Source organism: Maniola jurtina, chromosome 2 (assembly GCF_905333055.1).
Source record: "Maniola jurtina chromosome 2, ilManJurt1.1, whole genome shotgun sequence".
Lineage (NCBI taxonomy): Eukaryota > Metazoa > Arthropoda > Insecta > Lepidoptera > Nymphalidae > Maniola > Maniola jurtina.
In genome coordinates this window covers 13,407,568-13,423,892 of record NC_060030.1, presented here as the reverse complement: position 1 = coordinate 13,423,892, position 16,325 = coordinate 13,407,568, and the positions used below count along the sequence as shown (strand labels likewise).

At 36.1% G+C, this 16,325-nt stretch overlaps 1 protein-coding gene across 2 annotated transcripts in view; it reads right to left on the bottom strand.

Annotated features, from left to right (window-relative positions):
- Positions 1-3,796, bottom strand: part of LOC123874156 (tyrosine-protein kinase Dnt) — a 62,248-nt gene extending 58,452 nt beyond the window's left edge. Inside the window, exons 1-2 of one of the 2 annotated variants that reach the window (XM_045919379.1) lie at positions 3,716-3,796; positions 954-1,198 (exon numbers count right to left, since the gene is read on the bottom strand). In XM_045919379.1, the coding sequence (XP_045775335.1) occupies positions 954-1,062 (109 nt within the window). In that variant the 5' untranslated portion in view covers positions 1,063-1,198; positions 3,716-3,796. The remainder of the gene's footprint in view (positions 1-953; positions 1,199-3,715) is intronic. The other variant, XM_045919370.1, reaches the window with a different exon arrangement.
- Positions 3,797-16,325: the final 12,529 nt, after the last annotated feature.

Sequence of the window (16,325 nt, the reverse complement as noted above, 5' to 3'; positions counted from 1 at the left end):
AAATACATCTTTTAATTTTCAAAATTTTCAAAATCTATTGTAATTAATAGTTTATGAGTGACGCCCAAACAAACGAACACACAGTTTCGTACCCACAGTTTAAAGCAACGATTGTCATAAAGGTAAATGCTTTTGAATATAATTTTCGTATGTACGACGGTAAAAGCCACACAAATGTCACATCTTCAGGAGTTATTTTCAAAGGACTGGCCCGCTGGAGCGTAAAGGCAAGAAAATGTAAAGAAAACAAGTAGGTAGAGTGTAGGTATGTTCATATTACTACTGAAGCAAATACCTTACAATTATAAAGGTGTTTGTTATGGACCAAACATTTTTGTTGGTCCATAACTTTAAAAACCTATACCTAAATAGGTATAGATTTGAGATAATGATTATGAATTTATACAAAATTTGTAGATTTATGTTTTAAAATATTCAGGTAATCACACTAATATTATAAAGGCGAAAGTTTGTATGTGTGTGTGTGTGTATGTTTGTTACTCCTTCAAGCAAAAACTACTGGACGGATTAGGCTGAAATTTTGAATGGAGATAGATTATACCCTGGATTAGCACATAGGCTACTTTTTATCTCGGAAAATCAAAGAGTTCCCACGGGAATTTGAAAAACCTACATCCACGCGAACGAAGTCGCGGGTATCAGCTAGTCTAATCTTATCCTGTGAAAGTTTCCTAAAATCATAACTGTAACTCCATAATCCGAACTTACAAACAACCATTCCTACCTATATACACACATTAATACACACACATACCTACATACTCATGCATATATAATAACGTGGTACACAATACAAGAACGGTGGTGTATAAAAAAAACATAAGTTAATTAACTTAAAACTTAACATTCAATTAAAAATCAACCTTGACAAATACACAGTTCCAATTCAATTAACGTCGTAAAAATAGATACTTAATTGGTAAAAAACTTACCTAACAATTTCATAACTTCTGCCTGGCTGATAAGCACGTTGAGATGGCCCGTTGCCAGGGGCAACGCGAGCCAGACCGCCCAAGCGATAACGAGCCTTTTGGACGCCATTGTACACTGTTCGATTATTTCAGTTTCACTTTTGAATACATTTTCGCACCGTCCACTCAAAACCAACTATGTAGTATCCATTTTTTTCTGTCCAATATCGACAATTTTTATCTCTTACGTAGCGTCACGTCTGAATCTAAGCAAATAAATATAAATGTAACTTTACAAAAGTGTTGTTTGTGTTGCGATAAAATACAGCGTGTCCCATAAATAATGGATCAAACTTAAGCGCAAGATACATCACCTAATTATCTAAAACTAATTTGATCAGTTTAAAAAAAAACCAAAGGGTGACCAAGTTTTTGTGTTTTTTTTAGTTTGTCCATTTTTTCTATCCTAAATCAGTTTTTTTAACGCTGTAGCTGTAATAAATAATATTTTTTAGATCTGATTTTTGTTAAATATTGTTTATTAGTTTACCCATGTATTATGAAAACCATTTTAGTAAATAATGTTTTATTTGTTTCGGAAAAAATGTTTGAATCGAATAAATAATTTTCTTTGATTAAGACAACCCAAATTAAAAACAATCTCCTGTAAAAAAAATGTATGACACCGAAGTGTACCATTATTTTAAAAACTTGTACACTTATCAAGGTTTGCAAATTGGTATAAAACTTGCATCTGCTCCTTGTCGTTACAAAGATGCTGCCAAAAATCTAAGGGAGGTGCTGAATTATCAAAATTAAAAAAAATTGAAAAGTGTGCACATTCTAATTATCTTACTTTAAAATGTTTTATAATGTCTGTTTTCTTACCTAAATCACTAAAGCAAGCATTTTTAACCGACTTCCAAAAAAGGAGGAGGTTCTCAATTCGTCGGGATCTTTTTTTTTTATTTTTTATGTATGTTCCCCGATTACTCAAAGACCCCTGGACCGATTTGGAAATATTTTTTTTTGTTTGAAAGGGTATACTGTGCAGGTGGTCCCATATAAATTTGGTGAAGATCTGATGAATATCTTCGGAGATGGAGAACAGAACTCCTCAATGGATAAGAGCAAATTGCTCGCGATCACTGTAATAGCTTAGTAAACAGTAGGGTTTTAACTGGGCATAGCATATTATAGTACAGTGGGCCACTAAAAATTGTGAAATAAAAAAATTTCAAAAGAAAAATAAAACCGACTTCAAAAACCAAAAACACTAAAAAGTAGAAAATAATTTTTGTTTAGCTACACATGTAATGTACCTAGGTATGAAGTCGGGCGAGCTTCACTCTTGGATTTCTAATTTTGTTTTAATATGCTCGCTCGACTTCATACCTAGGTACATTACATGTGTAGCTAAACAAAAATTATTTTCTACTTTTTAGTGTTTTTGGTTTTTGAAGTCGGTTTTATTTTTCTTTTGAAATTTTTTTATTTCACAATTTTTAGTGGCCCCACTGTACTATAATATGCTATGCCCAGTTAAAACCCTACTGTTTACTAAGCTATTACAGTGATCGCGAGCAATTTGCTCTTATCCATTGAGGAGTTCTGTTCTCCATCTCCGAAGATATTCATCAGATCTTCACCAAATTTATATGGGACCACCTGCACAGTATACCCTTTCAAACAAAAAAAAATATTTCCAAATCGGTCCAGGGGTCTTTGAGTAATCGGGGAACATACATAAAAAATAAAAAAAAAAGATCCCGACGAATTGAGAACCTCCTCCTTTTTTGGAAGTCGGTTAAAAATGCTTGCTTTAGTGATTTAGGTAAGAAAACAGACATTATAAAACATTTTAAAGTAAGATAATTAGAATGTGCACACTTTTCAATTTTTTTTAATTTTGATAATTCAGCACCTCCCTTAGATTTTTGGCAGCATCTTTGTAACGACAAGGAGCAGATGCAAGTTTTATACCAATTTGCAAACCTTGATAAGTGTACAAGTTTTTAAAATAATGGTACACTTCGGTGTCATACATTTTTTTTACAGGAGATTGTTTTTAATTTGGGTTGTCTTAATCAAAGAAAATTATTTATTCGATTCAAACATTTTTTCCGAAACAAATAAAACATTATTTACTAAAATGGTTTTCATAATACATGGGTAAACTAATAAACAATATTTAACAAAAATCAGATCTAAAAAATATTATTTATTACAGCTACAGCGTTAAAAAAACTGATTTAGGATAGAAAAAATGGACAAACTAAAAAAAACACAAAAACTTGGTCACCCTTTGGTTTTTTTTTAAACTGATCAAATTAGTTTTAGATAATTAGGTGATGTATCTTCCGCTTAAGTTTGATCCATTATTTATGGGACACGCTGTATAACTCAAAATTTAAAAAACCCCCAACACAAAAACTTCTATAAGAAAACTAGAAAAGAGGTGATAACTTCCAAACGGCTGAACCGATTTTCTTCGATTATAGCTAAGAACACTCTCGATCAAGCCACCTTTCAAACAAAAAAAACTAAATTAAAATCGGTTCATTAGTTTAGGAGCTACGATGCCACAGACAGATACACAGATACACACGTCAAACTTATAACACCCGTCTTTTTCGGTCGGGGCTAAAATATCAAGAAAATAACATTCAAATTAAGTTTACTTTACTAAAATTAATGAGTTTAATAAACAAAATATTATTTTTTAATCCAAAAAAATAAAGATAAAATATACTCAAAATTTTTTAAAAAGATTTGGAACTAACAAAAGCTCGCAATACGGTTTTCGAATTCGGAAGCGCGGCGTTCGAATTTCGAACGTGAGCGCGCGCTGGGTGTCCGACCGCGCCGCACTGCCGCGGTTCGGATACACTGAGCCAACAAGTTAGTCGCTGACATGCGCACTTAACCCTAGCCCTCTCGTATCAACTATGAATTATTTTATAAGTATGAACTACGGCGGTCATGAAAATTTCATAATTTTAATCAAATTTTCATGCCCCTAACTCGGCGTTTATACATATTATATTATTGTGGTTTATAATAGAACGGTGTTATAATTCAAAGAATTGAAAAACTTTTTCAAAACGTCAGTTTAATGCACTATGTTTGTATTTACCGCGACTTTATCATCCAAATAAGAAAAGACGAATGTTAATTAAAAATTTATAACAAGTGAAGGTTTACAGTAACTAGAAAAGAGCTGATAACTTTCGAACAGCTGAACCGATTTTCTTCGATAATAGCTAAGAACACTCTCGATCAAGCCACCTTTCAAACGAAAAAACTAAATTAAAATCGGTTCAATCGTTTAGGAGATACGATGCCACAAACAGATACACATATACACAGATACACACGTCAAACTTATAACATCCCTCTTTTTGGGTTGGGGGTTAACAAGGAAATCTGGCTGACAACCTCTATAACTGACATCTGACATACTTATCTAATATCAATAAACAGCTCTAACAGCTGGGTGTATCTTGGATGACTACTAATATGGTCCTGATAGGTATCAGCATAGGTATATGAATTCTTGATTGTCACACACAAATTAAAAAAAAATACTTGTCAGCCATAGTGCCATTTAAAACAAGCGAACAATAAATAAAATTGAATGTTCGAAATTCAAAAATTTTGCAAGCACTGGAGCTCGAAACTCTAGCGTCACAGCTTCATTATTCAATAGACGTTCCTTTTTGAAAACATAAAAAATAAGCAAGCGAAAAGTTTGCGAGGACGCGACGTGCATACTCCACGCCCGCGTGAGTTTCTACAATTTTCCGTAAGAGCGCGCTTTCTATCCGTAGCGAATATGGTAGCGAATACATTATACAAAATATGCTAGTAATTATGTTTATGAAACTTAAATTCAATATGAAATGTACGTTTCTAACAGCAAATAGAAATGCTCGTGAATAACAGGTAAATAAGACAGCGTTTATAGTTGAGTTGGTTTGTATGAGTATACGTTTTGAAAATGTTATTTAATATTTACGGACTTATTTCAAAGGGAGACTCCTAATTATACTTACGTACCTATACCTAATAATTATTTTCTTCGCAGGTACGATATTTTTCTAACTAACAATTTAATGTTAACAGCGCTTTTTGCTTTTTAATTTAAATCCGATTCGGTCGATATTCGATAAAGGAAGCTTTTTTTAAATGAAAAGGCTTTTTTTTAAAATCAAAACATTTCTGTGTTTCTGGATGCTCTTGGCGTGCTTGCCTGAGCTTGCCTGTTAAAAAACTCTAACAAACTTTAGACCAATATTTGATCCAATACATTCAGTACTAGCGACCCACCCCGGCTTCGCACGGGTGGACATTTATTTTTTCTATTTTCCGGGATAAAATATAGCCTATACGGATTCGGAAGAATCCCTCTAAGTAATGGTAAAAGAAATTTTGAAATCGGTCCAGTAGTTTTTGAGCCTATTCAATACAAACATACAAAAATACAAAGGTTTCCTCTTTATAATATTAGTATAGATTGGATCAAATATTGGTCTATAGGCTCAATATCTTCAACGACATTCGGGTATTTTAACGTACAGGTGATTTTATCGATAAGCGAAAAAATACTCCACGAATATAAGGAAGGAAAATAAAAATGATAGGAGAAAGGAAAGTACAATGTACATTCTTGTTTATGAAACAGTTCCATCCATCATTGTCGTTCTTCCGTGCTTAATTACTTATACATTCACCACAGCTGCGAGGTAATAGTTGGTAGTTGGTAACTTGGTTATTCGACTATTTCCCTGGCGCAATGGTGCAGTGTTGCCTTGAAAGTGAGAGCAGAACAGAGCGAGTAGGTTCCCGGCTGAGGCGATTTGGGAATAATAATTCAGTGCCTCGGGTAAAAAAGGGAACAACTTAAATTCGTCAATTTTGCAGGCGTGGCAAAAATATGACTTTTTAGTTATTTATAGTACCTATTACCGAGTTGAAATTGTGTTTATATTCAAATAAGTTACTAGTCACACTAATATTATAAAGGCGAAAGTTTGTGTGTGTGTGTGTGTGTGTGTGTGTGTGTGTGTGTGTGTGTGTATGTTTGTTACTCCTTCACGCAAAAACTACTGGACGGATTTGGCTGAAATTTGGAATGGAGATAGATAATATCCTGGATTAGCACATAGGCTACTTTTTATCCCGGAAAATCAAAGAGTTCCCACGGGATTTCGAAAAACCTAAATCCACGCGGGCGAAGTCGCGGGCATCGGCTAGTACCTAATAAATTAAAAAAATGTTATTTTTTCATTTCTTGAAAGTGCTGATTTTTCCCCTTGCCTACTAGACTCACTGAATTTCTAAATTATCTCTGGTCGGTTTCATAGGTTTCAGCCCAGGGACGGCACTTCGTCACGACCGGAGAGAGATTAGAGCAACCAGTTTACATGCTCTCTGAAGCATGGGGATGAAACACCACCAATTTCCTAAATCCGAGTTAAACAGAATACTTAATTACAGAAAATTTCTTGACAGAAAACCCCATTTAGCTGTAACGACCTATTATAATGACTTAGCGATGGTGATTATTGCAAAAAAGCAATTAAACAATTAAAAAAATCGATTGTTTTTCGATTGTTCAATTGTTATCGAATAATAACACCTATTGAATACTTCGATTGTTTTTCGAATGAATCGCTCATCGCTTATATGGTTACTGTAACGTGTAGACTGTACAAGTAACTAGTGGAAAGATAAACAGCTAACCAGTTCATTTATCAGTGGCGCGGTTTCGCGATTACTTATACATTCGAAACAAGAGGTAAACGTTCCAGGAAAACTTGGTTGATGCATGAGGTTAAGTAAAGAAAACAAAAATTTCGTAAGTATTCCTACGATAGGAGAGCTACCTATATGAATAAAGAACTTATTCCCGTGGTACTTATTGGCTTGCAGGCAATTATACTACTTATATAATAAAATATAACATTCATATTACATCTTAGATAGACATCTACTGCTGGACATAGGACGCTTGTAGGGACAAAGGCGTTATATGCATCATATAAATAAATAATATTAATTAAAGCTACACAGAATAAACTGATGTCATCAAACACAAATCTCGGTCCGAAATTCTGTAATATTTACTCTATGGTTACATAAAAGAGAAGATAACTTTATTAGCAATACGCGAATGGGTCTAATGCAAAGCGGAAGAGCCGCTCCCTTGAGACAAACTCAATTAATTCCCTTTAGACTCCATCGAGGAAAGCCTTTCAATTTTTAACACACTTTTCCTGCAATTCAAGGGGGTTCCAACGTATTGCTGAGTGTAAAGAATAATGTTATTGCTTGAAATATTTGAAAATATAAATTTTCTATTAAAAATCATGAAGAAGCTGATCCGAATGGGTCGTCCGCCGTATTAGGGAATTGGATAGACACAGCATCCATAATGTTTTTATTTTATTTTGATAGCTCTTGACTGCAATCTCACGATGGTAAAGGATGATGCAGCCAAAGTTGGAAGTGGGTTAACTTGGAAAGTGAACAGATTTCACAACAACTGAGTAAAATCTGAGTTTTTTGATTAAAAAATCAAAAAACTCAGATTTTACTCAGTGTATCCAAAAGTAACATTGAGAAGAAAGCTCGCACCGCTGTTCAACTCAACTAATATTGCAGTCCAAATACATTATCTCATATTTCGCCAGGCCTGAGCAAATATTGGCGGTTCGAGTCGTAAATCTCGTGTTACCAGAGGTACTTCAACCCGGATGGGATTACTTGGCCAAATAAACGGATTTCCGTGTGCCTAGCGTGAAACGGTTATGGAGATTTTTGGTAAACCTAGTTGAAGTATTTAGATAAATGGCAAAATCCATTGGGAGTAAATTTTACTAGTACCTATCAATAAAATTATTTGTTACTAGCTGATGCCCGCGACTCCGTTCCCATGGATATAGGTTTTTAAAAATCCCGTGGGGATTCATTGATTTTCCGGGATAAAAGTAGCCTATGTGTTAATCCAGGATTTAATCTATCTCAATTCCAAATTCCAAATTAAAATGTAGATAGCATTTTTAAAAAAAATGAAAAAAAGTCCTATGTCCTTTAACACACTACGCTTATTGTGTTAAATAAACGAAACCGCATCGCTTCGCCTACTTTATTGGAACAATATTCGGACTGTTTCATATTTCGCACACCGTGTGCGTTTTTAATAAATGCTTGTTTATGGTCAGGCTTAAGTACTTATGCATGCATATTACCTATGTATTATTTTTTCGCTATCAATATAATTTATTATAAATTACATACTTACTTTTTTTAACCCCCGACCCAAAAAGAGGGGTGTTATAAGTTTGACGTGTGTATCTGTGTATCTGACTGTGGCATCGTAGCTCCTAAACTAATGAACCGATTTTAATTTAGTTTTTTTTTTGTTTGAAAGGTGGCTGGCTTGATTGAAAGTGTTATTTGCTATAATCCAAGAAAATCCGTTCAGCCGTTTAAAAGTTATCAGTTCTTTTCTAGTTACTGTAACCTTCACTTGCCAGGGGTTTTATAAATTTTTAATTTACACTTGTATTTTATGAATTCTAATATTACCCCAGAATCTTCACATTCTATGTGTAATGTGTCAACTGTTTTGTTAAGATAATGATTTGGTACGGTATACCGTACTGTCAACGTGACAGTTAACAGATACCTACAGCAAAAATGGCGAATCCTTTGTCAAATCTTACGCACTATATGTACAATTTTAGCGTATTGTCCGCTCGAACAACTGGTTCATATGAAACAAAGCCACAAGCCAAAGCAATTAGCTTTGCACGCGTTCCAGCTACAATATTGAACTCGCTTCGTTTTTAGTAGTCATGTCCAGCCGTGTTCATTGCTTACTTGCTGACCGACCCTGGCTACGTTCGATTGGATTTTCTCCTTTCAGTAGGCGTTTATGCTATCATCATCATCATCAACAACCGAGCGTCCACAGCTGGACATCAGTCTCTTGTAAGGACTTCCACACCCCACGGTCTTGCGCGCCGCCTGAATGCAGCGGCTCCACCTCGCCTGATTTCGTCCGTTCGTAGTGGGAGGTCCTCCACTACTGCGCTTATTGGTGCGAGGTCGCCATTCAAGCACCTTGGGACCCCAACATCTATCGGTTTTTCGAACTATGCACCTACCCTGCCATTACTATAGAGGGAATATAATATTACATACAAAATCTTAAATTTTTGGAATCAACCTAGGTACGTTGCTCCTGTATAGGTAGTGGGTAGGGCACATACTTTGAAAAACCGAAGAATTATTCGAACTATAAATAGGTATGCCCTACCCATTGCCACTTCAGCTTCGCAACCACAAAGTAGACACTATATTTTACACAAAAGCATTCGTTATTTTTCATTAAAAATTCTTTCATTTTTAACCCCCGACCCAAAAAGAGGGGTGTTATAAGTTTGACGTGTGTATCTGTGTTTCTATGTATCTGTGTATCTGTCTGTGGCATCGTAGCTCCTAAACTAAAGGTGGCTTGATCGAGAGTGCCCTTAGCTATAATCCAAGAAAATCAGTTCAGTCGTTTGAAAGTTATCAGCTCTTTTCTAATTACTGTAACCTTCACTTGTCGGGGGACACTTCTCTTATCCTCCTTTTCATAATAGTATGAACTATGAACCTATCAAAAATTCATATATAAATCGCTCCATCTGAGATTATCATAAAGATGTCCGCTCGATATTGTGATAATGTTTGCCGTGTCTAAGCAAACAGGTCCTAAGCAAACCAAACTACATCCACTGAAGATAGTGCCCTGAATAACGTAATTGTTTGTAAATACAAAGTATACTTTTACTTGGGAGTTGGGTTGGAAAAAAATGACCAAGTGCGAGTTGGACTCGCGCACCGAGGGTTCCGTACTCGGGTATTTTTTCGACATTTTGCACGATAAATCAAAAACTAATGTGTATAAAAATAAAAATAAATCTGTTTTAAAATGTACAAGTTTAAGCCCTTTCATATGATACCCCACTTGTTATAGTTATCTTACTTTGAAAACACATTTTAATTATTTATTTAATGATGTAACCACAAATTCACGGTTTTCGGATTTATTCCTTTACTTGTACTTTAAGACCTGCCAAATTTCATGATTCTAGGTCAACGGGAAGTACCCTATAGGTTTTCTTGACAGACACGACAGACGGACAGACAGACAGACAATAGGTGTAGCGGCAACAGAAATATGACGGACTCTGTGCTCATCACGGTTTAAGAGATACCGCTGATAGATAGACGGATGGACGGACCGATGACGGGCGGATAACGGAGGTTTAATAATAATAGGGTCTCGTTGGCACCCTTCGGGTACAGAATCCTATGAAAAGATTTGTCTTCACTTTTAAAATACAAATGTAGCGCTCTACCTATCTGGAGTTTTACAATAATCTTTGCTTAAATCATTTACTCTTGTTATATTTATCAAAGAGCTTTGAGCTTTTGAGTGAATTGAAATCATAAATTACAGTTGACCTATTTGAATACCAGCTCTTTCAAAATGGTCCACTCAACGCTGTACATTTTACCATACAATTTGCTGAAAAAAGTAACTTTTACTCCAGTTAACGAGTAACGAGTTTAGTTTACGAAACAGGTCACTCTGACCACAGAAATCAGAACGAGTGTAGAAGTATTAAAGAGGCGCACCACCCATTAAAAAGGTTTATTATAAGATTACTTAGACTTATTTCCTTAGAACGTTACTTTGAATGCGGAATTACGGAATTATTGGTAGGTATTTTGTACAGGTGAGTACTAAAGATCTGTGGTTGGTACCTACCCGTATTAAAGACATTAGCTATCATTTCTATTACTTACCTACCTTATAGTTTTGTGACTCTGACTATACATTTATATTAAAATTTTTGTTTAAGGAGAGAGAAAAAAACTGCTGTGATGAAATAAAAAGTTATCAATTTCACTGAAAATAGAGAATCATGTCTTACTCAATTAATTAGACTATCGTTAGCCTTGCCTTCGACAGGTAAAACTTTGAAAGAATGCAGAAAAACCAGCAGTCAAAAGTTGTAGGAGTAAAAAAAATAGTAGAAAGAACTGTTCTGGGAAACATTAAAAGCTTTCATGAGCAGGATTTAAATTAATTTGTAGAAACGCTGTACACAAAGAAGCCTCTCATTTTAATTTGATTTCAAAGAACTATTTATTGAACTAAAAGTAATGCGATATACCTAGTATTATGAAATTCACGCGAATGCTTTTGAACTAGTTTTCAGAATCCATTTTCACTAGGCACATTAATGGCACATTAATTTATTTATTCATATAATAATTACGCTTTGAATGAAGTAGGTTAACCTATTTTAATACATTTGGAGCATATTTCAAATGATTGATTCATCATCGTAGATTTTGAGTGACTGAGTTAACCGAAAGATGCCCACTGCTGGACATAAGCCTCTTGTTGGTAGCTGCGCTGTCTGAATTCAGCGGCTCCCCTAGATTGGAACGGACTAGGCATTAATGTCAACGGCAAGTAAGTACACCTCTCACCTTCGATTTGCCGATGACATAGTTATAGCAAATTGAGATTCGAACTGAGATGAGAAAAACGGTTCAAACCAAACCTGTTAGACTCTTGACGCACAGAGCTTTTTCCCCCGTGAGGAAAACCCATTATGGATACTACCGGCCGCGGGAGAGTACTTACAGTGGTTATGTCGGACTCCTACCGACTAATAACTCTCGAAGTTCCATCCCACTGCTGATGATGCCCCATATCCATCATCCACAGGTCCTCTTGGAAGCCAGGGTTTGCGGGTAGGACGATTCTAGCTCAATCTTAAATCTGAGGCTGCGGTTTAAAGGACAGTCAGAGGTAGAGAGTGAGCGGCAGCGAGAACTGAGTGATGATACAATACGCATTCATTTATGCGATTCTCCCTCTCCAGCCGCCTCCTGCTGTTTTCGAGGAGAGGATAGGGTTCAAAAAAAGGAAAAGATGATTGACTGACTGATCTATCAACGCTCAGTTCAAACTATTGGACGGATCGGGCTGTTTGGCATGCAGATAGCTATTATGACGTAAATATTCGCTCAGAAAGGATTTTTGAAATTTCAACCCCTAAAGGGGTAAAATAGGGGTTCTAAAATTCGTGTGACGAAGTTGCGGATATAAACTAATATCCAGAATAAGAGATGAGTACGGCTACAATAAATTGTGCGTGGATCTTTTTTAAGTAATTGTTGCTTATAAAAATTTATTAATTAGACAACTCTACCTGATATTTTATAGTCAACCAATAACTTTAAAACAAGCTTCATCAATCAGTGACCGCATTACGCCATGCACTGTTCAATAAATATCAACACAAAATTAAATTCTCATGTGATCCAGCAATCAGTGCTCCCCCATCCCCTCCATTACGAAGCCGTCAGTACCAGCTAGCGGTTACCTAAATCGGATTGCATTTTGCGGGAAAACGTCTAAACGGAACTATAGTTCGCGACAGGTTGACATGGCAATCGGGGTATGAGGTGGGGGGCGCCCTACAATCCCGCACGTGGCTGTGTGGTTGTGTGGGGCGTCCCAAACTCGATTGCCATCGCGACCTGACGCTTACTATAGTTTAAAACTGAAGATACCAACATCGTTAAAACAAAACCAAATTAAGAAGCGTTACGATTAAAACAAACAAACACTAGTTTCTCCTCGTTGTTTTCTATAACAATCCGAAGTTATCCGAACATTGCCGAAGCTAGCACAAGTTCTAATCTACATCGCCTGATAGTTGACTTGAAAGTTGAGATAAGTTTACCTTGGTTCGTCCCGAGTATACACGTATTGGCGATAAAGTGGAAATTGTCGAATGCACTTCAGCGAACGTGAACTAACGCTCAACATTGTGGAAATGCAAAATTTTATCTCTCAATTTACTTACAATGTTATGTTTAGAGTACATTACATATAGCGATATTTTAACACATCTTAATAGTGAGCGTTCATCAACATTATCATTTTCAGTCTGTGGATGTCCACTGTTGGACATAGGCCTTCTAAAGACCGCCACCATACCAGCTCCTTCCCGCCAGCCGCTTTATATCGTCAGTCCATCGTGCTGGAGGGCGTCCCACACTACGCTTGCTTATACTCGGTATCCCCTCAAGGACTTTCTGGATCCAACGGCCATCACCTCTACGGCAGTGAGCGTTCACACCTAACGTAATGTCATCCGCTGACTATGAGCCTCAGTCTGGAAGTGTGATGTGTTTATTTTGACTCAAGTCGTGAATTAGATAGATTACCAACCAGTAAAAATTAATTAGTCTGTATTACATATATTGTGTAACATACCCCGTCATGCCTCCGGTAGTACTAGGCAAATTCAGTAAAATCTCTACCCAAACACATTTTAAGCGCCTAAATCATTGCAAGTATTACAAACTTACGTAATATTTCCTTCTTTCACATTTTAACCTCATTTCTGAGTTAGGGAAAACTTTACATAATAAATACCTCTTACAATCTACTGCTGGTACTAAATAATCATGCGACACATTCCCTGGCACATATTTCACCGCTTAGCGCGTCGTTATAAAGCCGTAAACCTAGAAACTTCAGTTAATATTGGCGATTATGCTGTGGTACAAATCACGAGCAAAATGGCATCTTTCAAGTGGTCAGATTTGCACACATACAGTACACATCTATGTACTTCAATCACCTATAATACCTACCATAAAACCTTACATCTTGAACGTAAAGTTAAAAAACGATTTGAAATAAGCTCAAACTAGTAATTATTTTTGCTTTTATTTTCCGGGCCGCTTGTGAAGCACTTATAACAAATCCTGTAGATTAAATTAAAGAAAAGATTAAATACAGTTACATCATCATGATTTATGATTGTAATCATCAAAGTCAACCGTTAGTCGTCGACTGCTGGACATAAGTCTCTTGTAGGGACCACACGGCCCATCCATTCGTAGATTCAAGCGGCGGCGCAAGACTGTGAACCAGAACGCTCTCTGCGACTGGTTTGATCTCGTCTGTCCACCTTATGTCGTCTTCCAATACTGCGCTTTCCGGTGCGATACCACCATAGCATCTTGGGATCATCTATTGGTCTGTCGAACCATGCCCTGCCCATTTCCACTTCAGCTTCGCAACCCATTGAGCTATGTCGATTACTCTAGTTCTCCTAATCTCGGTTCAATCAATACGTACATATCCATGGAATTTCGACTACAGGCGCTAGGCTAATTAGGAGTCACTAGGCTATTACACTGATATAATCGCTATATCTCATATTATGTACCAAACAATTTTTTGATCAAACGGTGTAGTGTCATGCAAATGGCCATTGGTCAACGCTCTAGCATGATGGCCGGACATAAACCCTTTACTTTATTTTCATTCCTAAACTTTATTAGTGAAATAATTAATGAAAAATCTTGACCAAACCAATTAGTATTATTATTTTGGTTATAAACTGGACGGACATCTTTAACGCTAATCCATACTTAAAATTACACTTACAGTTTACTTTGATAAATTGGCTTTAAAGCCTAATAATATTCTGTGCTTAAGTGTTTTAAAAGCTTTGCATAAAAATGCCTTATCCATCTTCATATATTTTACTACGTTTACGCCATTAGGTCCCGTATCCACCAAAGTAAGTAAGATATTTGTTTACCAAACCAATCAGATTATTGATAGATGACGTAATAATTTTACGTTATCAATTAATTCTTTGGCCAAATCGTTAAAAGTCTAGTGTTGATACGAATTTGCTCCAGGATAGATTTGTAAAGGGCTGAAAATAGGTACTTACCTATTATTTCTTGATACCAATTCTTTGTAGAATAATTAATTATGCTTGTGCACGGAAAGTGTAATGGTCTACAGAGTAGAGATAAACGGGAAGTAACCCACTTCGGCTCTTTTAACGACCCTTAAAGTTTTTCATTCCAACAAGTTTGCAGTGACGATCCTGATCTAACTGCTACAGTCTGAACGCGTTCCAAGTCTGCTCGAGTATTACCTACTTTGTGACTGCGACGGACTGTGAAACTGAATGAGGTTAGTATGAAAACGGCGCAATGTAAATTGTCTGTTGAAATAATAGTGTAAGTATACATATAAAAGGAAAAGCTGACTTACTTACTGACTGATTTATCAACGCACAGCTCAAACTACTGGACGAATCGAGCTGAAATTCGGCATGCAGGTAGACACACGTCAAGAAAGATTTTTTTTAAAAACCTACCCCTAAGGGGAAAAATAGGGGTTTGAAAGCGTAGACCACGTGGATGAAGTCGCGAGCATAAATAAGTATACTCTACTAGCTGGTGCCCGTGACTTTTAGGTTTTTAGAAATCTCGTGGGAATTCTTTTCTTGCGCGGTATGAAGAAAATAGCCTATGTATTTCTCCAAATCTTTAAGTATATTCATGCAAAAAACCTAGATCCGTTGCTTACGTCGTTACATCGTTATTGAAAGACAAACCACCAAACAATCACAATATCGCATTTATAATATTAGCAGCAGGTATAGGTACCTATGGATGTTTATTTAACAGGACTCTCTCCGTCACTTACTCCATACAATCGTAGTTCCCATTTCATTTGAATATTAAGCAACCAAAGTCCATGAAATTTTGCAGACATAGTCTAGAAACTAATATCTGTGTCTGTGGTGTTTTAGATTTTTCTAAAAATATGTAGTTTTAAAATTACAGGGGCTCAAAGATTTGTATTTTTCTTTAAAAAAAGGCCCAACTTTGTGCTCGTTTTTCTAGACAACGAAGCAATTTAATGAAATTTGGAAAAACCACAGACCTAGAAAATTTAATGAATATTATGTAGTAAAAAAATTATCGTTATATATTTTATATTGTTATAATTATGTGGGAACTACGAAAACCAGAAATTACACCCAGAAATCTTGAAAATTTCGTGCTGTCTCGATTTGTGCAAGCGGGGTGGTGAAGTGCGGGGGACGACACGTGAAACTGACAGAAACTGACAGTCTAAACACACGGGCCACATTTAGACTGCACCCAACTCCAAACTTGTCGATAGGTCTAACTAAATACACTGGTACATTTCAACTTGCGTTAGACGTATGCGTTACCTACTCAGACGTTGCCTGTAGATAAAAATATGTCTCATGTTTGCTGGCAATAGCGCATGCATCAAACCCTGCAAGTTGCAACTCTCTTGCAACCTATTCCTCACGCAATACGCACAGCTTTAATATTATAATTTTTGACAATGTATACTATATGTAATGCCATATCACAGGTCACTCTCTGATTTATTGCTAACAATTTACTTCCAAATGCAAAGAAATCTAAGTGTGTTGAATTCACACTGCCCAATAC